This window comes from Dama dama, chromosome 4 (assembly GCF_033118175.1).
Source record: "Dama dama isolate Ldn47 chromosome 4, ASM3311817v1, whole genome shotgun sequence".
NCBI classification, from domain to species: Eukaryota; Metazoa; Chordata; class Mammalia; order Artiodactyla; family Cervidae; genus Dama; species Dama dama.
Window position 1 is genome coordinate 58,080,885 of NC_083684.1, and position 21,541 is coordinate 58,102,425.

The 21,541-nt window shown below is 49.3% G+C and overlaps 1 protein-coding gene across 3 annotated transcripts; it reads left to right on the forward strand.

Annotated features, from left to right (window-relative positions):
- The first annotated feature begins 1,179 nt into the window (after window positions 1–1,179).
- CEACAM19 (CEA cell adhesion molecule 19) lies at window positions 1,180–20,377 on the forward strand. 3 transcript variants are annotated; one of them, XM_061139562.1, is made up of 7 exons: window positions 1,180–1,445; window positions 2,146–2,514; window positions 13,411–13,561; window positions 17,002–17,048; window positions 17,995–18,113; window positions 18,905–18,985; window positions 19,601–20,377. In XM_061139562.1, the coding sequence occupies exons 1-7, from the start codon at window positions 1,391–1,393 to the stop codon at window positions 19,652–19,654; spliced, it is 876 nt and encodes a 291-aa protein (XP_060995545.1). In that variant the 5' UTR covers window positions 1,180–1,390; the 3' UTR covers window positions 19,655–20,377. The 3 variants fall into 3 exon arrangements, with proteins under 3 accessions (XP_060995545.1, XP_060995546.1, XP_060995547.1); XM_061139563.1 differs by having other exon boundaries at window positions 18,031–18,113; XM_061139564.1 differs by having other exon boundaries at window positions 2,253–2,453.
- Window positions 20,378–21,541: the final 1,164 nt, after the last annotated feature.

Sequence of the window (21,541 nt, forward strand, 5' to 3'; positions counted from 1 at the left end):
ACTTGGTGTTCTCTCCTCCTACAAGACAAGGATTCTAACCTGGCATCGACCCCCTCAGATCCCTAGGTGTGTGCTGCCCCATAGAAATTTCTCTGACAATGATGGAAATGTCCTGTACCCATGCTCTCAAGTGTGGTAGCCACTGGCCACATGGGGCTGTTGAGCACTTGAAAGTGGCTAGTTCGAGGAACTAGGCTTTTTAAGGCATTACATTCCAATTAATTTACATTGATATTTAAATAGCCTTATTGGCTACGGTCATAGCACAATCCTGGACCCTCCGGCACCCAGGTCATGCCCCAACAGAGCTCAGAATTACACTTGGTCCCTCCTACTTCTCCAGCTTCACCCCTCAACACACACCTCCTCGCTGCTCGGCCCTCCATTCTTCCAGGATTTTGCTGACTCCTCAGTGCACCTCGAAGGCTGTCTCAGCCTCCATGCCTTCTGCCTATGCTGTTTACACTGCCCGGTATACCTTTCCCCAATCCATCCCACCTCATTCCTCCTCCTACTCTAGGTCTCAGCGCAGACATCCCCTCCTCCAGGAAGTCCTCCCTGCCTCTCTGGCTGAATAAGGCATTCCCTCAGGTTCTCCAGGGTCCTGAGGCTCCTCCAGCCCAGCGTTGGTGATAACTCTGTACCTTCATTGTCTGGGGATGGGCCTCTCTCATACACACACATGAGCACGCACATACACACACACAGAACTGTGAGCCCCACTGTGGACCGAGGGCAGAGCAGGAGCCGTCTCAGTCATCACCATGTTCTCAGCATCACTTGGCCCAGGGCTGGGCATAGCGTGTGCATGTTGGAATGAATGAACAGAGGGATGTTTTTGAACAACTATGCTAAGAGCTTCAGAGTGAGCCAGCCACAGGTCAGATCTCCACCTGCTGATCGAATTGCCTCTCTCCTTGAGCCTCAGTTTTCTCATTCCATGAAATGGAAAGTTATGCATGGTGGATATGGGATGAGGTATTTGGACAAGGTATTACCTACCTCCCTGCCTGGCCCAGGGGGATTGCTCAATTGGAGGCTGCTGTGGCTATTGTTTTTGCTGTTATAATTACTGCCTTGCTACTGACAAGGAAGAAGAGATGTAAAGGGGTCAAGGGAGGAGTCTTGGGAAACCCCAGGAAGTTCCTCAGTCACCCTGGAAAACTGGTTCAACCAGCTTCTGTGTGGATCATCCCTCATTTGAAGGAGCACAGGTGAGGCCTTCAGAGCTTATGGAAAAGGGGTGCTAGGTTGGGCCAGCCTCAGCCATGTCTCAGAGGCACCCCCGGGGTCCCCACTGAGTGGGATCACTTTGGATAGCCAGGACCCCACCTTCGGGCCCCCTTGGTGTCCAGTAGGTGGCCCCTTGGCATCTCCATAGGACACCAAGATGGAGATTCCTGCTGGGACCCAGCACGCCTTCCCCAAGAGCCTCCTGCTCTCAGGTAAGGAGGAAACATACCCCCCAGGGCTGAGGGGAGAAGGGATCCTTAGCCCAGGGGCTGAGGTTTCCTCTTGAAAGAAGGGAAAGTTTGTCAGGGGAAAGGAAATTATGAGAGTAAGATGGGAGGGAAGGGCAGAAGAATCATAACCTCATCCCCATTTAACCTGTGGAGTTTTCTAGAATGCCAGGTCCACAAAAGCTGGAATTTACTTCTGCTTGATTCCCTGCTGAATTCCCAGGGCTTAGAAATCTAGGGAATTTTATTTTATTATTTTTTTTGGCTGTATCACACAGCATATGGGATCTTAATTCCCTGACCAATCATAACTACTGGACCACTAGGGAAGTCCATAAAGAACTTTACACATATCCTATATAACTGGTATTGTAGCATGAACAATATATTGGTTAAACAATTATTAGTTAGACAAACTAATAAATTAGTTCAGAGAGTCCATGTGTTTGGAGGCAGATCACATACCATCTCCAAGGAGAAAAACTTTCTGGGCCAATGGGATGGCAGATCTGTGACAGTCATACCTGGGTTACACTCTTGCACCCAGAGCAGACATCACTAATCAATCCCAGCACTGCTGCCAATGAGCAGCACTCAGAGCCTGCAGTTGAGGACCTGTAGGGAGGAGAATGCTATGGTCCCTGCCTAACACTTCTGATCCCAGGCCTCGCCTGTAACCCCACAGCCTCCATCCTGGCCCTCTGGGTCCCCCAAGGCTCCTGGGCAGCCCTCCACATCCAGAAGATTCCGGAGCAGCCTCAAATGAACCAGGACCTTCTCCTGTCTGTCCAGGGCATCCCAAACACCTTCCAGGACTTCAGCTGGTACCTGGGGGAGGAGGCCCATGGAGGCACGATGCTATTCACCTACATCCCCAAGCTGCTACGACCCCAGAGGGATGGCAGTGCCATGAATCAGCGAGACATCGTTGGCTTCTCCAACGGCTCCATGCTGCTGCGTCGCGCCCAGCCCAGCGACAGCGGCACCTATCAGGTAGCTGTCACCATCAACCCTTCCTGGACCATGCGGGCCAAGACTGAGGTCCAGGTGGTCGGTGAGTGTTGGGCACTGGGGGAAGAAGTGGGGAGGCTAATGCAACCTGAGCAGCCACCAAGCTCTGTGCAAACATTTGGTCGTCTCGTTCCTTCATGCAATACATATTGGCTGAGCACTTACTCAGTACCAGCCCCGAAGTTGTCATTTAATCCTCTGGTGCATTAACTAAGAACACATCTATCGAATGCCTACTTTGTGCCAGGCACTGAGCCGGACCCTGGAGAATGCACCATTACATTTATTCTTCACATGCATGAATTCATGAAATATGTATTGAGCACCTACTGTATGCCTAGTCTTGAGGGATCTATGTTCATAAGTCAAGAATTTATTGGGAATTCCCTGGCAGTCCAGCGGTTAGGACTTGACACTTTCACTGTGGCGATCCAGGGTTGATCCCCAGTCAGGGAACTAAGATCCCACAAGCCTCACAGTACAGCCGAAAAAAAAAAAATGTATTGATGAATCTTCTCTGAGCAGAACAGAGAGATGGTGGCAGACAACAGCAACAGCTAATATTTCCTGGGTACTTGTTATGGATCAAAGACAGTTCTAAACACATGCCCTAGAACACAACTTCTCGACCTGGGCACTATTAACATTTTGGACTGGGTATTTCTTTGTAGCAGAGGCTACACAGTTCCGTCCACTGTCAAGTATTTAGCACCTTCCCTGGGCTCTCATCACTAGATGCTAATAGAGCCTTCCCAGTAGTGACAACCAAAAATGTCTTCAGACATTGCCAAACGTCACCCCTGTTTGAGAACCACTACCCTATACTAATTCATGTGTATCTTTTCTCAGAACTCTGTGAACTATTATATGCCAATTATATCTCAATAAAGCTGGGAATGGAATGACTTAACTTTTCCAGGCAGACTTGGTCGTTCATCATCTAGGTCCCCATAGGACTCGGCTCATCCCTTTCCCTTTGTGATTGTCATCACATGTTCTGATTTATAACCTTAAAAACTTGTCTTGTGATAATTCCCTGGTGTTCCAGTGGTTACAACTCCTTGCTTCCACTGCAGAGGGCACAGGTTCAATCCCTGGTTGGGGAACTAAGATTCCACATGCACATCAGTGCACCCAAACAGACCACAGAGTGAGAAAAATGGAACATGCTCACCCTTTTATTTTTTAACTAATGCTTACTGAAGTATCGTTGCTTTACAATGTTGTATTACTGTTCCTATTGTACAGAAAAGTGAATCAGCCATACATACATCCCCTCCCTTTTAAACTTCCTTCCCATTCAATTCACCATTAAGTAGAGTCCCTATGCTATACTATTATATGACTTGTTATAGGTAAATGCCAGCTTTACCCATAATAACTCATTTAATCCTCACTGCAGCTCTGCTAAGTAGGTAACATTATTAGATCCATTTTACAGATGCAAAAACTGAGGCACAGAAAGGTTAGACTTGTCCAGTAAAAAAATAAATAAATAAATAAACAATGATGTGATCTAGAATAGGCTTTGCTGAGAAAGTAGGCAAAAGAAGGAAGGGCGTCCTGAGGATTTCTAGGGCAGGAGTTCCTGGTAGAGGGCATAGCATGTGCAAAGACCCTGAGGTTAGACTAGTTTGGTGTGTTTAAAGTATAGACAGATGGACTCCACAGCTAGAAGACAGTGAGCAAGTTGAGTGTGGGGAGGTGAGGGCTGAGAGGTAGACAGGGGCCAGGTTCATAGGCCATGGAAAGACTGACAAGAAGCCACGAGAGGGTTTAAGCAGGAGAGTGATCGGATTCATAGCTTAACTCATCCACTGGGCACAGGGCAGGTTGAATCTCTGTTTTATCCCGAAAGTTTGAAGCAGGGTATCAGGCAGCTCACCATCAAATCAGCAGCAGAGATGGGACTCGAATGCAGCACCTCCTGAATTAGACACACAACTGCCTCTGCCGGAGCTAAATTCCTCATTCACTCCTTCAGCAAGCACCCCCTAAGAGCCACCTCCTCAAGGCCTCCTCTGTGTCTGGCCGGTACTGGGCAGTGCTGGCGACAGAGTGGTGACCAAGGCAGCCCTGACCTTCCCCTCCTAGGGCTCACAGCCCAGTGAGGGAGACAGATATTAACTTCATAATCACACACACATACAATAGATTCTTATGCACAGTGCAGGTACTGGGAAGGAAACTGCAGGAATTATGAGATTGTAAAGAGGGGTGTCAGGGAGGCTTCCTGAAAAGGTGATCCTTCAACGAAGTTTGAATGATGATCGACAGTTCCTTTTTTTTTCCCCACTACTTTTTGTTTTGGTTGCCCTGGGCCTTAGCTGTGGTATGTGAACGCTTAGTTGTGCCATGTGGGATCTAGTTCCCTGACCAGGGATTGAACCCAGGCCCCCCACATTGGGAGCACAGAGTCTTACCCACCAGAACCACCAGGAAAACCCCCTGGAAGTTCTAATTAGAGAAGAAAGGAGCTCTGGAAGGTATACGGGCAGAGGGCTCAGCCTGTGCATAGGGCCTGGGGCAGGAAGCTGCAGGGCTCATGAATTAGCTGGCAGGAGACCAGCATGGCTGAGACAGGGCAGTGAACAGGGGGCATCTTAGGAGGTCAGCACTGCAGGATAGATTTGAGCCAAGGCCAGGGGCTTCCCTGGTGGCTTAGATAGTAAAGAATCTGCCTGCAATGCACGGAGACCTGGCTTAGATCCCTGAGTTGGGAAGATCCCCTGGAGAAGGGAATGCCAACCCAATCCAGTATTCTTGCCTGGAGAATTCCATGGACAGAGAAGCCTGGCTTCATGAAGTCATAAAGAGTCGGACATGACTGAGCAACTAACACTTGGGTTGTAAGAATAGAAGCTCTCTCCAACTGACTCAGAGTGGGGGTGTCTTGTAGAGCCCCAGAGGTAGCCCCTGGGATGTGGGCTCTATTTTGGGCCAGGGTTCACAGCTTCTTCTTCAGAGCCTAGAACAGGGCCAGACACACTGTTGAATGAATGAATGGATCAGGGGCCCAGCCTGGAGGGTGGGAAAGGAAGTTTTGCGAGGAAAGCAGGTGCTCCCTCCACCTCCAGGGGGCGCCATCTCCGGTCTCATCTCTGCTCCAAGGCTCCATTCCCCTCACAGCCAAGGATTCCTACCAAGACACTACACAGGCTTCTTTGCGTATTCTGAGTCTTCTCTTCCAAGATGCAGTGATAGAGAGAAAGGGAGCTGGAGAGACAGACGGAGAATCTGGTTGGCCCTATCTGGCCTGTGGGTCTGCTTTTCCTTGAGTCAAAGGCCCACCCCTTTTCCAAGGAGATGGGATCAAGTACAACAAACCAGAAGGGGAGCTGGGGATGACAGCTGGGAAGATGAGCCAGGATTCAACAGTCACAAGGTAGACTTTATCATTTTGTTCATCATCAATCTCTTAGTGCCTAGAACATGGCTTAGCACACATGAGCCGCTCAGTAAATATTTGCAACCCCATCTCTAATTTATGAAGCACTTACTACTTGCCGGCACCTCCAACTAAGTGCTTTGCCAACCTCACTTCATTCCATTCCTGTAAGAACCTTGCAGGTAGCCCTGGGATGGTCCCCATTTTACAGAAGGGTAAATGGAGGCCCAGGGCGGGCCCCAGAGCACGCCTCTGGGAAGGGGAGGAGCCAAGTGCATAGCCCTGGCCCTCCTGCCCTGCGGCTCTTACACACGGACTCCCGTGGAAATACTGAGGGGCCCCGTGGAGAAAGCAAGCAAAGGGGGCGGGGAATGGCCTTGATTTCAGAGGGCAGAGCACAGGGGGCAGGGAAGCCAGGCAGTTCAGCCCAGCGTAAAAAAGAAGAGCAGAGGAAAAGGCAGAGGGAATTGGGGGTAGGCTCGGTTGGGAGGGTCCTCGAGTTAGGGTGGGTGTCCTCAGCCCCAGACATTTATATTGGAGGGCCCCAAATTCAGCCCCCCAACCTAGGTGGAAATGGAAATGGCCGACAGCACTTCTAGCATCCCAGGTAACTCACACACTCAATCTCTCTTCATCACGAGGGAGTTTGGCTATAACAGAAGCCAACTCTGACTGGCATGTGCAGGAAAGTGTTTTTAGGTTTTTTTTAATATTTATCTTTTTTTTCATTTATTTTTATTAGTTGGAGGCTAATTACTTTACAATATTGTAGTGGTTTCTGTCATACATTGACATGAATCAGCCATGGATTTACATGGCTGATTCCCCATCCCGATCCCCCTCCCACCTCCCTCTCCACCCAATTCCTCTGGGTAATACTTATCTTTTAAATTTATTTATTTGGCTGTGCCAGGTCTTAGTTGCGTCACGTTCCATCTTCTAGTTCCAGCATGTGGACTCTAGTTCCCTGACCGGGGATTGAACCCAAGCCCCCTGCATTGGGAGTGTAGCATCTTAGACACTAAACCACCAGGGAAGTCCCCAGAAAGGGGTTTAATAAAGCTTAGCATGTCTAAAAAAATAATCACATCAGTGTATTTAAAGCTCAGACTCACAGACATGAAGAACAAACTTTTGGTTACCATAGAGGATGAGGAGGGATAAATGAGGAGTATGGGACACAGAGCATTATATATAAAATAGATAAACATTAGGGATTTACTGTATAGCACAGGGAACCATTGGAGAAGGAAATGGCCACCCACTCCAGTATTCTTGCCCAGAGAATTCCATGGACAGAGGAGCTTGGCGGGCTACAGTCCATGGAGTCGCAAAGAGTCAGACATGACTGAGTGACTAACACTCCTACACGGAACCATATTCAGTATCTTGCAACAACTGACAATAAAAGAATCTGAAGTTATACAGCTAAAACTAGCCCAACGTTGTAAACCAACTATAGTTAAATTAAAAAAAAAAAAAAAACAATAAAAAAATAAAATGAGAAAGGTAGTACATGTTCACAGGACCTTCCCGAAGCTAGAAACAAGGAACAAGGTATAAATAACTTGGTGGAACTGCTCCTACTGAAGTAGCCATTGCCCACAACATCTGGGCCCCTGGGGCCCAGAACCCCTGCCTGCAGGCCCTTGGAAGGCTGCATTCATTCATGTATTCATTCAATGAGCATCTACATCGAGCACTTACTATACACCAGGCATTGAGTTTACAGAAGGAAAGTACAAAGATCACTGCTCTTGTGGAGTTTATATGTTGGTGGACGTGCCGGCTCTAGCGTCACCATCACAGGCTCCATGTGGTACCTGCATCTCTGGCTTCACATGGATGCATCTGATCAGGGAGCCTGGGTCACATGACAGGTCCCTATGGAAAAAGAACCTAAGAAAGAGAGTCTCTGGCAGGACTCCCAAGGCATATGATTCACAGAAACACAAGTGAAGGCTCAAGATGTGCAGATACTGTAAACCATCCCCAGTTTACAGGTGACAATACTGGAGCCCAGAGAGGGGAAGTCAGTCTCCTGAGGTCACACAGCCTGCAAGCAACAGAAACTTGGTTCAAACATACAGAGGGGAGCCACAGTCCCAGAAACCTCATCATGAGGGTTTGGGGCCTTTGAGCAACTCTGCCCAGTTTCCTCAAAGTCTTCAGGCCCTTTGTTACCCGTGGGGGTTAACTGCGGAGCCTGACTGCCCTTGATTGACTGTGTATAGTGCATTTTTCACACAGTTTATCTTCTATGACCTCCCAACCATGGTGTGATGATCCCCATTTTACAGATGGGAAAACTGAGGCACAATCTGAGTAATTTGTCTAGGTCACCCACATAGGGAGAAGCAGATGCTGGACTGGAACCCAGGCTAGTTGCCTCCAGAGTCCATGCTCCTAGCTAGGTCTTGATTCTGCCTGAGTGTTAACAGCTATCATTATAAACTAACTATAGGGAGTCAAGAATTTAGTCCCGACCCACAATGCAGTTACAGAATTAGACACAAAGCCTGCCCTTGGGGCCCTAGCTGAGCCCAAAGCCCCCCCGGCTCAGGGAGCTATTTCCCACTCAGGCTCAAGTTTGAGCTGCTAATAATGAAACTGAATTTGGTGCAAGCAAGACAGGCCTGAGAGTGGCCAGAGATTGGAGAAGGGGAACTTCTACTCTAAAAGCCTCTTCCCTCTGAAGGGAGAGGAATAGGGGGATTTTAAGGGTTAGGAAACAGGTCATCAGGGCTCTAGAAAAGGGCTGGAGATTTCAGGGGCAGCCTTGGGCACACACAGTCACCCATGCTCCTTTGCACGTAGCTCCAATTGAGCCTTTTCATTCCAAAATGTAGCCCACCAGGCTCCTCTGTCCATGGGATTTCCCAGGCAAGAATACTGGAGTGGGTTGCCATTTCCTTCTCCAGGGGATCTTCCTGACCCAGGGATCAAGCCCAAGTCTCCTGCATTGGCAGGTGGATTCTTTACCACTGAGCCACCAAGGAAGCTAATTTTGCCTAGCAGAGTATAAATCCCCTCTTTGGGCAGAGATCTAACGAAACAAAGGTAACTCTCGGACACCTCCAGGTCTCAGCTGCACAGGTGCATTCATGGGGTCATGTCAGAGCCAGTTTTGGGGCGGTTGACCACTGTGTATCTCTCAGCGCACAGCTGCAAAGCATCGCTGGAAGATACCAAGTGCTTTGAAACAAACACAGAGATAAATCAGAGCAAGTGTTCGTCAGCTCTCAGGGCCTGGTATGAAAACACAGAGATAAACGAGGCAAGGAAAGTCGGCCTTCTTGGATCTAACCAATTCAGTCTGGTTTTGTCTCGGGTCTTTGCAGCATCCTGTTGATAAAACACAACTAACCTGTGTGGTTTAAAAAAAAAAAAAAAACCAGTTTCTGTACCTGGGACCTGGACTGCATAACACGGGTGTCAATATGACCTTTAGCGAAATGGCCAAAACTTTCAGAGGCTTTGTTCTTATGTCTGTAAAATGGGGGCAACATCACCACCATCACAGGATCCTTTAGATCCCCAACATTTTTGGCACCAGGGATTGGTTTCATAAAAGACAATTTTTCCATGGCGGGTGGGGTGGGGTGAGTAATTTGGGGATGATTCAAACGCATGACTATTATTAAGCACTTTATTTCTGTTTATTATTACATCAGCTCCACCTCAGATCATCAGGCATTAGATCCCAGAGTTTGGGAATCCCCTGTTTAGAGGACTGCCTTGGCAAATCCATGTGAAGCTGCTACTTCTGAAGCTGTGAAAATAAAGGATAACCAAAGGAGGAAAACAAAGGCTATTAATTCAGAGCTTGCATATAGCAGGGGAGTTATCCAATATCCCCTGCATTTTGGCAGAGACTCAAAGGCAGGCAGAGAGGTGGAAAAGCTTTGGAATGAAAAACAGGAAAGGCTACAGGTGTGTCCTTGTGGGAGGCTGTTGGCACAGAAAAGCAGGACATTCTAGGTGATTGGTTAGGGGACGCGTTTGGTTTTCTCTGGCTGGCCCTGAGTTAGAAAAAAGGGACAAAAATTAGGAGTTGTTAATCAAGTCCCGGCCATTTGGCACTGATTGTTACAGAAGTTATTGTTCAGCTTCCTGCGTTGTCACTAGAGATAGAAATCTGGCTTCCTGTAAGTCTGACTTCAGCTGGCTTCCTGGGCTGTTTGTAAGAGGGTTGGTTTCCTAGGCAGTTCTCTGTACCTTGTGAGTCACAATTCTGTTTTCAGAGCAGGTCTGACAGTTGTCGGTTTGCATACTGGTCTCTCAAAGCACTTTTTCGATGTGATTCTGTCTAATCAAAGATCAACATGGAGGGACTTCCCTGGTGGTGCAGTGCTTAAGAATCCACCTGCCAACACAGGGGCCACAGGTTCGATCTCTGGTCTGGGAAGATCCCACATGCCGTGGGGCAGGTACGCCTGTATGCCACAAGTACTGAACCCACGCTCTAGAGCCTGAGAACCACAGCTACTGAAGCCCATGCGCCCTAGAGCCTGTACTCCGCAAAAGGGAAGGCACTGCAGTGAGAAGCCCTCACACAGCAATGAAGCGCAGACCCGGCTCCACAACTAGAGAAAGCCCCCATGCAGCAACAAAGACCCAGTGCAGCCACAAATAAAATTAAAAATAAAAGGATCAACATGGATAAATCTGCTCCATGGAAGACCCAGATTTTTTGTTAGTAGAACTGAGAATAGATGGTCCCAGAGACCAGTGAAGAGAAAAGCCAAAAGAAAAGAAGTTTCAGTCCTGGAAGAAGAAACAGAATGTGAGGCTCAGTTCCAGCTACTTCTTGCTGTGGGACAAACTCAGTGGTCTAAAACAACAACCATTTTATTATGTTCATGATTTCTGGGATCAAGAAGACAGAGAGCTTCGTGATATCCAGCCTCAGATGAAAGGCTTCAAAAGGCTGAGCTTGGCTCAAATGCCGGAAGCTAAAAGCACCCAGAGGTGTCTTCATGCACTTGCTGTCAGCTGGGTGCTCAGCTGGGGCTATCAATAGGATCATGGATCCTACTGATCAATGTGTCCTCACCAGTGTGACTGCTTGGGCTTCCTCACAACATGGAGGCTGGGTTCTGGGTTCACGACGGGAAAGCATGGAAGGAATAAGTGTCCTGGAAGACCACAGCAGAAATTCCGTGGCTTCTTCTGACCTAGCCTTGGAAGTCACACATTGATCTACACCGTATTCTTCTGATTACAAGTGAATCACTAAGGTTGGCCCACATTCAAGGGAGGGAGATTAGACTTTCCACTGGATAGGAGAACAGCAAAGTCATATTGAAGAAGAGTGTTCAGTTGAAATCAACTTTGGAAAATACAGTGATTCACAGGCTGGCTCTTCACAGGCTCACTGTCTATAATAAAAGGCAGAAGAACCTCCTTGGTGGTCCAGTGGTTGAGAATCTGCCTGCAAGGCAGAGGACACCATTTGGATCCCTGGTCTGAGACATGCTTACATGCCTCGGAGCAACCAAGTCTGAGCACCACAACTACTGAAGCCCTCGCACCCTAGAGCCCTGGATGCAGCACATGGCAAAGACCCAGTGCAGTCAAAACTAAATAAATAAAAAATTTTAAATAAATAATATTTTTTAAAAATAATAAAATAAAAGGCAGAAAAGATAGCCAAAAATAAATAAAATTTTAAAATAAATAATATTTTTAAAAATGATAAAATAAAAGGCAGAAAATATAAACAAGCTGTGAAAATCATGTGAATCAGGGAAGTTTTTTTGCTACAGCAACAGAAACTGCTTCTAGCTGATTTAAACAGAAAAGGAACAAATTCGAGAATCCTAAAGAAGTACATCAAGGCTGTATATTGTTACCCTGCTTATTTAACTTATATGCAGAGTACATCATGAGAAATGCTGGGCTGGAGGAAGCACAAGCTGGAATCAAGATTGCCGGGAGAAATATCAATAACCTCAGATATGCAGATGACATCACCCTTATGGCAGAAAGTGAAGAAGAACTAAAGAGCCTCTTGAGGAAAGTGAAAGAGGAGAGTGAAAAAGCTGGCTTAAAGCTCAACATTCAGAAAACTAACATCATGGCATCCAGTCTCATCACTTCATGGGAAAAGATGGGGAAACAGTGGAAACAGTGGCTGACTTTATTTTGGGGGGCTCTAAAATCACTGCAGATGGTGATTGCAGCCATGAAATTAAAAGATACTTACTCCTTGGAAGGAAAGTTATGACCAACCTAGACAGCATATTAAAAAGCAGAGACATTACTTTGTCCACAAAGGTCCGTCTAGTCAAGGCTATGGTTTTTCCAGTAGTCATGTTAGGATGTGAGAGTTGGACTATAAAGAAAAGCTGAGCACTGAAGAATTGATGCTTTTGAACTGTGGTGTTGAAGAAGACACTTGAGAGTCCATTGGACTTCAAGGAGATCCAACCAGTCCATCCTAAAGCAGATCAGTCCTGGGTGTTCACTGGAAGGACTGATGTTGAAGCTGAATCTCCAATACTTTGGCCACCTGATGCGAAGAGCTGACTCATTTGAAAAGACCCTGATGCTGGGAGGGATTGGGGGCAGGAGGAGAAGTGGACGACAGAGGATGAGATGGTTGGATGGCATCACCGACTCAATGGACACAAGTTTGAGTAAGCTCCAGGAGATGGTGATGGACAGGGAGGCCTGGCGTGCTGCGGTTCATGGGGTCACAAAGAGTCGGACACAACTGAGCGACTGAACTGAACGGAACTGAGACAACTCAGAGAGTCTCCAGAACAGCAGGGAACCAGCCTCGGAACGTGTTGTTTGCTGAATTGCATGCTCAGTTGCTTTAGCTGTGCCCAACTCTTTGTGACCCTGTGGACTGTAGCCCACCAGGCTCCTCTGTCCTGTGGGGATTCTCCAGGCAAGAACACTGGAGTGGGTTGCCATGCCCTCCTCCAGGGGATCTTCCCCACCCAGAGATTGAACTCGTGTCCCTTATGACTCCTGAATTGGCAAGTGGATTCTAAACCCCAGGCTTAGCTACCAAGAAGGACTGGGATTAAACAGATGTCCAGATTGAGATTAAAGGCTGGAGGTTCTGTTGGAGGGGGCTGGAGTCAGGTAAGGCTTGGTCCCAGATCTGGCATGTTGAGCTTGAGAATCCTATGAGTCCTTTATGTCCCTGACAAAACACAGTCCAGAACCTCATCCTTTTCCTGGAAGGACAGAGGGGTCATCAGCTGAGGCAAGAAAAAGCCAGTTGGTGGAGCGAGGGTGGGGCAGTGTGTCAGGAGGTAGGTGTGGGATGTGCTGAGGTTGGAAGGAAATCCGAGAGAAGCAGAGATGTTGAGGTGGGGGGAGCCACGGTGTTCCATCTGGGACATGTTGACTTTTCCGAGCGGCGGAATCAACCTGACAGTTGGATGGTCAGATCTGAAATACAGGAGAAAGCTCCGAGCTAGGAAGATGGAATCACACATCAGTGTATGGACTCTCACTGATACAGTGGGGAGGGTGGTGGGGAGGCCTTCCAAAGCATCACATGGTCCTCTCTCTCTCTCTCTCATTCCCCAGAAAAGCCTAAGGAGCTGCCTGTTACCAACCTGCCTGTGAGTGCTGGGATTGTGGCTGCTATCGTCATTGGATCTCTTGCCACTGGGTGCATCTTAGTCGGCAGCATTGCCTATCTCCTGGTGACAAGAGGCTGGAGGGCTCAGAACCACAGGTATAGGAGCGCCAGCCCTTTCTTTTTCCCATCGGTCTGCTCCCCCTCCCCTCTTGGATCCCCTTGATTCTTCTTCCCCAAGTCACATCATCAAACTCATACACAATCTCATCCATCCTGGAACCCCTGAGGTGGAGAGGATCTTCCTATCTTGTATTAGACAGAAGTCTGCATTGCAAGGGACAGAGACCTTACCTTTTTACTGGCTTACCAAGTAATAAGAAATGTTCTTGTCCTATATAAGTGAGCTTCAGGTATGGCTGGATCCAGGGGCTCAATTCTATCAAGAAACTCCTCTGTAGACCTCTCAACTCTCCTTTTCTCTATGGTGGCTCCATTTCCAGGCAGGTTCTTTCCTTAAGGTATGACAAGATAGCTAGCTCTCAGCAGCTCTAGGCTTATATTACACCAGCTCAGCCACCCAAGAGGAAACATAGTACATTTTTCCTGATAGTTCCATCAAAAACCCCAGAGCTGCCTCTCACTGGCTTAACTAAATCACATGTCCTTACATGAAACAATCACCACGGCCAGGTCTTAGAATGCAAACTTGAGCTACTTGTATAACCGTGGAGCCAGAGAGATAAACCCAGCTCCACATGATGAAATGGACTAAGAGTGGGGAAGGTTCCTCAAAAGAAAACCAGATGTAATTGCCAAAGAATGGGAGTGGATGGTGGGCAGGCAAAGGCATCAGATGAAAAAAAAAAAAAAAAAAGGCATCAGATGGTGCCTACCTCTGAGGGGTTGGGTAGGCAGGAAACAGGGAGAGGCAAAGACACAGAGAGAAGGGGGAGGAGGCCTGTTTTCCCAGGGAACAGTGTATTCATGAAAAATTCCTTTCTCATGAGATCAGCCTCTTCAGAACTTTGCCTCCTACCTTGATTCTGAGCTAAGACATTTAATTTCACTTCCACTCAGTAATCCCTAGAAAATGAAAGCAGTAATTTTGTCTCCTCCCTCAACTCTTCCTTATAGTTTCCTGACCTTCAAGATTTTGTCTTCCTTGAATATGTTCTAAATTAGGGGTGGCAAACAGCTTTCACCTCCCAGCCCAATTCCGATCAGTAAATTAACCTACACATATTTGTTGAGGGCCTGCTATGGGCTAGGTAGGCACTGTTCTAGGCACTAGACAGCTTGACGGATAAGGCGGGGGGGGGGGGGGGGGCGGGAATCCCATCTAAGTTAGTGAGAAAAGATGCTGCGATGGATTAACAATGTCTGTCACAGTCATATCAAAGGTAGTGGAGGCACATAAGCCATGCCTGCTAGACATCCTTGTTGTCTCAAAGGTGATGCAAAAAGAGGTGATGGGGGACTGCTCTGGTGCTCTGGTGGTTAAGAATCCACCTTGCAAGGCAGGGGATGAGGGTTCAATCCAGGGTCGGGGAACTAAGATCCCACATGCTGAGGGGCAACTAAGCCTGTGTCCTGCAACTAGAGAAGCTCGCATGGCACAACTAAGACCGGATGCAGCCAAAATAAATAAGTAAATAAAAGGGAGCTGCAGTCCATGGAGTCACAAAGAGAAGGACAGGACTGAGCAAACACACACACACACACAAACACCATAGTTTGCCATAGCCTTAGAGACTAGAAGTCATTTACCAAATGGCACAGAACTGGCCCGTGAATGGCAAAAAGTTCTCAAGATAGTGACCCTTACCTGCCTACCATGTAAGCTCCAGAACCAAAGCTAGACACCGTATCTCCTGACCCTCTGACCAGCTTCCTTCCTACAGGGCCAGTGATTCTAGGTCAAGTTTGAAACATTTCCAAATCTAAAAAATTTTTAACCTTTTGATGACATTTTTTTTTCATTTATTTTTATTAGTTGGAGGCTAATTACTTTACGATATTGTAGTGGTTTTTGCGATACATTGACATGAATCAGCCATGGATTTACATGTGTTCCCCATCCTGAACCCCCCTCCCACCTCCCGACATTTTTAAAGTTATGATATTTTTAAAGGCGTTGAATCAGATGGGGAAAAGAATTCCTTTTTCTTCTCTTTTTGCAGGATTCTGAGAGCAGCGAATGAATACCTTGATCAGGGTTTTAATGCCTTTCTAATGCTTGCTAGCTTCTAAGAAGAGAAAATCAGCAACATATGGAGCTACGAATCCAAACCATTGTTTGACTTTTGTTTTCTCACTTTCTATACTTACGTCCAGCTGTATGGAGTTTTATTTTCATTCACAACGTAACAGCTTCCAACTGGTCTCCCTGCTGCCATTCCCACCCCCACAGTCTGTCTCCCATTCTCCCGTTTAGCAGCCAGAGAGTCTATTAAAATTGGTCAGGGACTCTCCTGGTGGTTCAGTGGTTAAGAATCAGCCTTGCTATGCAGGGGACAGTTCCCTGGCCTGGGAACTAAGATCCATAGGCAACTAAGCCCAGGTACTGCAGCTACTCAGCCAGCAAAGATCCCACATGATGCAATGAAGATTCCCCTGGGCTGCAACTAAAACTCGACAGAGCCAAATAAATAAATAAATCAGTCAGCTCTGGTCCTGGAGTCAAGGCCAAAGTCCACATCATGACCACAAGACTCAGCTCAATCTGCCACCCACCCTCTCGCCTTCCTGACTTCACCTCTTGCCACTCACTCCCTCACTCTCCCTGCCCCAGCCACACTCCTCTCCTTACTCTTCCTTTGCTGTTCCAGCTCCTGCCTCAGGACCTTTGCACAGACTGTCATCTCCTCTTGGAACTCTCTTCTCTTGATTTCTGCACACTTGGTACCCCTGGCTATTTCAAACCTTTCCTCAGTTGTCACCTTCTCAGTGAGGCACCCCAAACCATCCTGCCTGAAACTGCACACACACACACACACCACCCTCTGCCCCCTGCAGTCCTCATCCCACTTTTCCTTCATCCCACTTTTCATTCCCTAATGTTCGATGTCCCATCATTTATTCAAATCCTCCCCCTCCCTCCTCACTGTGGTGTCCACTCCAGGAGGCCAGGGGTCTTTGTCAGTCTTGTACCCAGCTGTGTCTCTAGTGACTTCAACAGTACCCAGACCGTGGTCAGTGTTTTTATAAATATTTGTTTAGTGAATTAATGAATTGGTGGTAGGGAAGTCATGTACTTTTTAATAAACAAGGGTATTCAAATGAGCCAATGTAAAGAGGAATATTAAGGAAATCATGAAACAGGTAGGTGGCGCTGAATCGTTCAGGTGGTCTGTGTAATTGACGAGGTTAAGGATGCCCTGTGTAAGGGGGCGGCACGGGAGACCTGAGGGAGGACTGTGTGGCTGGGGATTATGGGTGAAGAAGCTGGGATGGGGCAGGACTTGTCCTGGGTCATTGTGAAGCAGGGACCCTCTCTCTCTCTCTAGGGTCTGATGGGTTTTCCGGCTTCTCTGAGTCTCTCTCCAGCCACCTGAGCATCTTATAGTTCTAATAACCTTTCCTCCATGTGCCCCCAGGATAACAACCACAGAGAAACCAGAGCTGGGCCCCAGTCATCATGCCGGTAAGCCAGAGGCCCCCGTCTCACAACCCGGCCCTCCTCAGGGTGCCCTCCTCCTCTGCCTCCCAGCCGAAAACCCCCTTGTGGTCCCCAGTTTTGGGCCTCCCAATCACTTCCCCCACCCAGACCTTGCTGGGACTCCCCAGATTCAGCCCACAGAGTCTGAGCACATTAGCATTCACCCCAAACCTGTTTCTCCTCCTTTTCTCAATGTCTAGTCCTCCCATCCTCTGTCACCACAACACTGGTGGCCCCTGTGCCCCAACGGGTAACAACCCAACCCAAGCTCCATCTTCTGGATCTCCCGACCTAGTTCCTCCCTGTCCTCCCAGCTCCCACACTCACCTCCACCCCATTTCTGAGCAGAGTCCCTCTAAATCTCTGACCATGTCTCTCCTCTGCTCAAAAACCGTCTATGGCTCCCTAGTACCCTTAGGACAAAGTTCAGACTCCTTAACATGACTCTCAAGGCCCCTCATAAACTGGTCCCCTCTGTCTTTCTTGGCTTCATCTCTCATATGTAACATTTCCATCCCCGAAACAATACAAAGAAATAAATATATATATTGGGGTCACCAAAAAGTTCATTCAGATTTTTCCACTTTTTGACCTACCCAATATAACCAAGACAGATAAAACATAGTTCCTCATACACCAGCGTTCCCACTGCCAGGCCTCTGCACAACCACTCTCTTGCCTGGCTCTCACTTCTCTTGCTATTCTCAGAGGTCCCCTCCTCCAGGAAGTCCTCCCTGACCCCCCTCCAGGTGCCCTATGGGCTCCCCCACTCCAGCTCTGCACACTCTGGGTCATCCCTGACTGGGGACAGGCTTCTCTCCCCCACTGAATGATGAGCCCCAGGAAGGCAGGGCAAGACCAGCGCTGCCTCAGTCACTACTGTGTCCCCAGCACAGGGCTGGGCAAGAAGAGAGTTTAACACAAATATTAGTTGCAGCAGCTGGAACGGACCTGTCCTCTGCTTCAGGTGACGACATCTATGAAGCGATGCCATCACCAGTCCTCCTGGTGTCCCCTCTCGGTGACATGGGGCCCATGAACACCGCCACGGTGAGCCCCCGCCCCTCTCCCCTAAAGCCAACTTTTGACCTGTTGCCTCCCCTCCGAGTGTGCTGGGGTGCCCTAGGGTGCCTTGCCACACAGTTTGGGAACTGCTGTTCCCTGTCTAGGCCACTCCCTATTTTAAAAATATAAACAAAAGGGACTGAAAGGAAACAGCCCAACACAGAGACAGTTTGTCTCCGGGCGTGGCAGCTGCTGGGTGGGCTCCATCTGCCTCTTCTAAGTGTGGCAACTTAAGACAGGATTCTTACAAGAGGATTTTCTACACTGAGTAGATATTCCCTTTACAGTCAGGTGGAAAGGGTTGATTAAAGTAAGAAATAAGAAGAGAGACTGAGAATTCCCTGGCAGTCCTGTGGTTAAGACTGTGCACTTTCACGGCCGAGGGTGCAGGTTCAATCCTTGATCAGGGAACTAAGATCTCACAAGCCTCATGGTGCAATCAGAAAAAAAAAAAAAGAAAGAAAGAAAGAAGAAGAAGGTGGAGGCGAAGAAGGAAAAGGGACTTAAACAGTTAAGACTGAAAGCTTAGAACCACATGCGTTGACGGGGAGGCTGAGCATTACCTGGCGCCAGGCCATTCGCCGCACCTCCCATGCACCCATTTCTCAGAGGGGAACACTGAATTCAGGAAGGTTAATTCCCTTCACTTAAGGGCCTCAGAGTCAGGGAGGGGCGATGGGGACCCGAAGTCCAGGTCTGTCCCGACACCAGAGGGCAAAGGTGGGGGGGTGTTGGGGTGCTGGGGGGCCTGGCTCACCCCTGTTCTTCCCTTGCAGCCGCCAGACCTGCCTCTGCCCCCGCCCCCACCGCCCCCACTGCCGGAGCCTGAGCCTGAGCCTGAGCACCACCCCTACCAGGTGTGGAGCTGGGGGGCGGGGCGGGGCGGGGCGGGGCGGGACCAGCAGGCTCGGTGGGCGGGACCAGCAGGCTCGGTGGGCGGGGCTCCCTTCCGACCCCGCCCCCGACTCCCGAGCTCCCGGGAAGGAAGTGCGTTGTCCCCTCGCGGAGACTTCCCGGGCAAGTCATTTCCCGTCTGCGGGGCGAGGGGCGGGTTACAGTTTCCTCCTTCGTCAAAGGATTCCAATACAGTGAACTTAGACCGGAAGAAATGAAGCCCAGAGAGGGGAAGGACCTTGCCCAGGGTCACACAGCGAGTCAGGGCCCCACCGCAGGGCCTCCCCCCGCAACCCCGTTCCTGGGCCTGGGTCTCAGCCAGTCGCCCGCTGTCTGCCCCTGAACTGCCTCCGTCTGTGTCCCTGTGTCCTGTCTTACGTGTCTCTCTACCCCTGTGGGTCTCCCCACCCCGCCCCGCAGCTCCTGTGTCTCTCCCTCACTCTTTTTCTGTACTCTGCACTTCTTGTTTCTCTGTCTGACTCTCTCCTTGTCCCTCCTTTCCTGTGTCTCTGTCTCCCCCTGGCTCTCACCCCCAACCACAACAACCCCTCCGTCTCTTTCCCTCCTGTTCCCCCCAGGATCTGCTGAACCCCGACCCTGCCCCGTACTGCCAGCTGGTGCCCGCACCCTGAAGGGGTCCCAGGAGAGGCCAGCCAGGGAGAGGAGACGCCTCAGACTTCCCCCGGGGCCTTGAACCCGGAGAAAAGCCTCCGCAGAGATGCAGCAAGACCGGGACCGGGGCTGTAAGGTCCACAAGATGCACGCGGCCAGTGGCTTAGGCAGCATCCAGCAGGATGGTGATGGGCCTAGCTCCTCACTCCCCAGCTGAACGAACAACTCGCCCTGAGGTCTGGCCCTCCAGCAACCTGTACTGGGCCCATGCCTGGGAAAAGCAGGCTCTTGCTACCCCCACTCCACTCCAAAGCCCCCCAGAAGGTAGTCTCAGGCCTGCTTCCAGCCAGACTGCACAAGCGCCTTCTTGGCCGGGCTCCCTCATCTCAACCCACAGCGCCCCACCCAGCTCTGCTGACCTCCCTGGAAGCCCCTTCCCCTGGTCTTCCCATCATACGTGCTCCAGAGCAGAAGGCACATGACTGCAAGTTCTGGCCTCACGAACCTGTGGCCCCAGAGGACATTTCAGGCCAGTTTCCACAGCCACCTTCCCCGTCCAGTCAGATCCAGCCCCTCTTAAAATTCGATCTCTCAGAACCTGTGGCCAACTTCTGCCCTTTTCCCCCCCATACCCCAAGTTCCGGGCAGCCGCTTTCTCCTCTGCCCCCACTCAACCCTGTCCTCAATGTGGGTTCCATCTCTCGCTCTAATTTATTCATTCATTCAGCAATAAATAAACTGTGTGCCCTGCACGGTTCAAAACAAACATCCCTGCTCTCCTGGAGGGTCACTCTGGCAACGGAGTCAAGAAACAAATAACATGTGGTGTGTTGACGGGAGGCATAAAGAGAGAAGGAGGGCGGGAATGTTGGGAGGCTGTGTGCGTGTGTGTGTGTGTGTGTGTGCGTGTGTGCATGTGTGTGCTCAGTCACTCAGTCGTATCCGACACTTTTGCAGCCCCATGGATTGTAGACCACCAGGATCCTCTGTCTATGGGATTTTCCAGGCAAGAATACTGGACTGGGTTGCCATTTCATCTTCCAGGGGATCTTCCCAACCCAGCGATTCTTTACCACTGAGCCACCTGTGGTGTGTTGGGGGTGGGAGGGATAGAGAAGAGTGACAGTGTTTGGGGATTGAGGTTTTAAACGAAGGGGGCAGAGGAGGCTTAGCTGAGAAGGTAACAGTGAACAAAGACCTAGAGGAGAGGGAGGGAGTCATGAGGGGATCTAGGAGGAAAGCATTCCAAGCAATGGGAACAGCAAGTGCAAAGGCCCTGAGGTAGGAGTCTGCCTGGTGTGTCCAAGGAGCAGCAAGGAAGCCAGCATGGCAGAAGCAGAATAAAGAAGTGGGAAGGGGTGGGGGGGTGAGGTGAGGGAAATGGGCAGGGGCAGCCCATACAGGGCGTGTAAGCCCCTGCAAAGATTGGCTTTTCCTCTGGGAGCCGAGAAACAAAGACTGTGTGGTAGGTGGAAGAATGACCCTTGCATTACTTAGGGATTCTGTTACACCCAGCTCCCTGTAAATCCTAATTGAAACAACACCCACATCCACGATGGCAGTACTTTCAAGAGTAAGTTCTCTGAGGCTGACTGCATGCCTTCTAACTGCCTTGGTACCAGCTTTGTTCTACAATAAATTGTGTTCCCCCCAAATTCATGTTGAAACCCTAATCCCCCATGTGACTCTTTTTGGAGTAGGACCTTTAAAGAGATGATTAAGACTCTTGAGAGTCCCTTGGACTGCAAGGAGATCAAACCAGTCAGTCCTAAAGGAAATCAGTCCTGAATATTCATTGGAAGGACTAATGCTGAAGCTGAAGCTTCAATACTTTGGCCACCTGATGTGGAGAACTGACTCATTGGAAAAGACCCTGATGCTGGGAAAGATTGAAGGGAGGAGGAGAA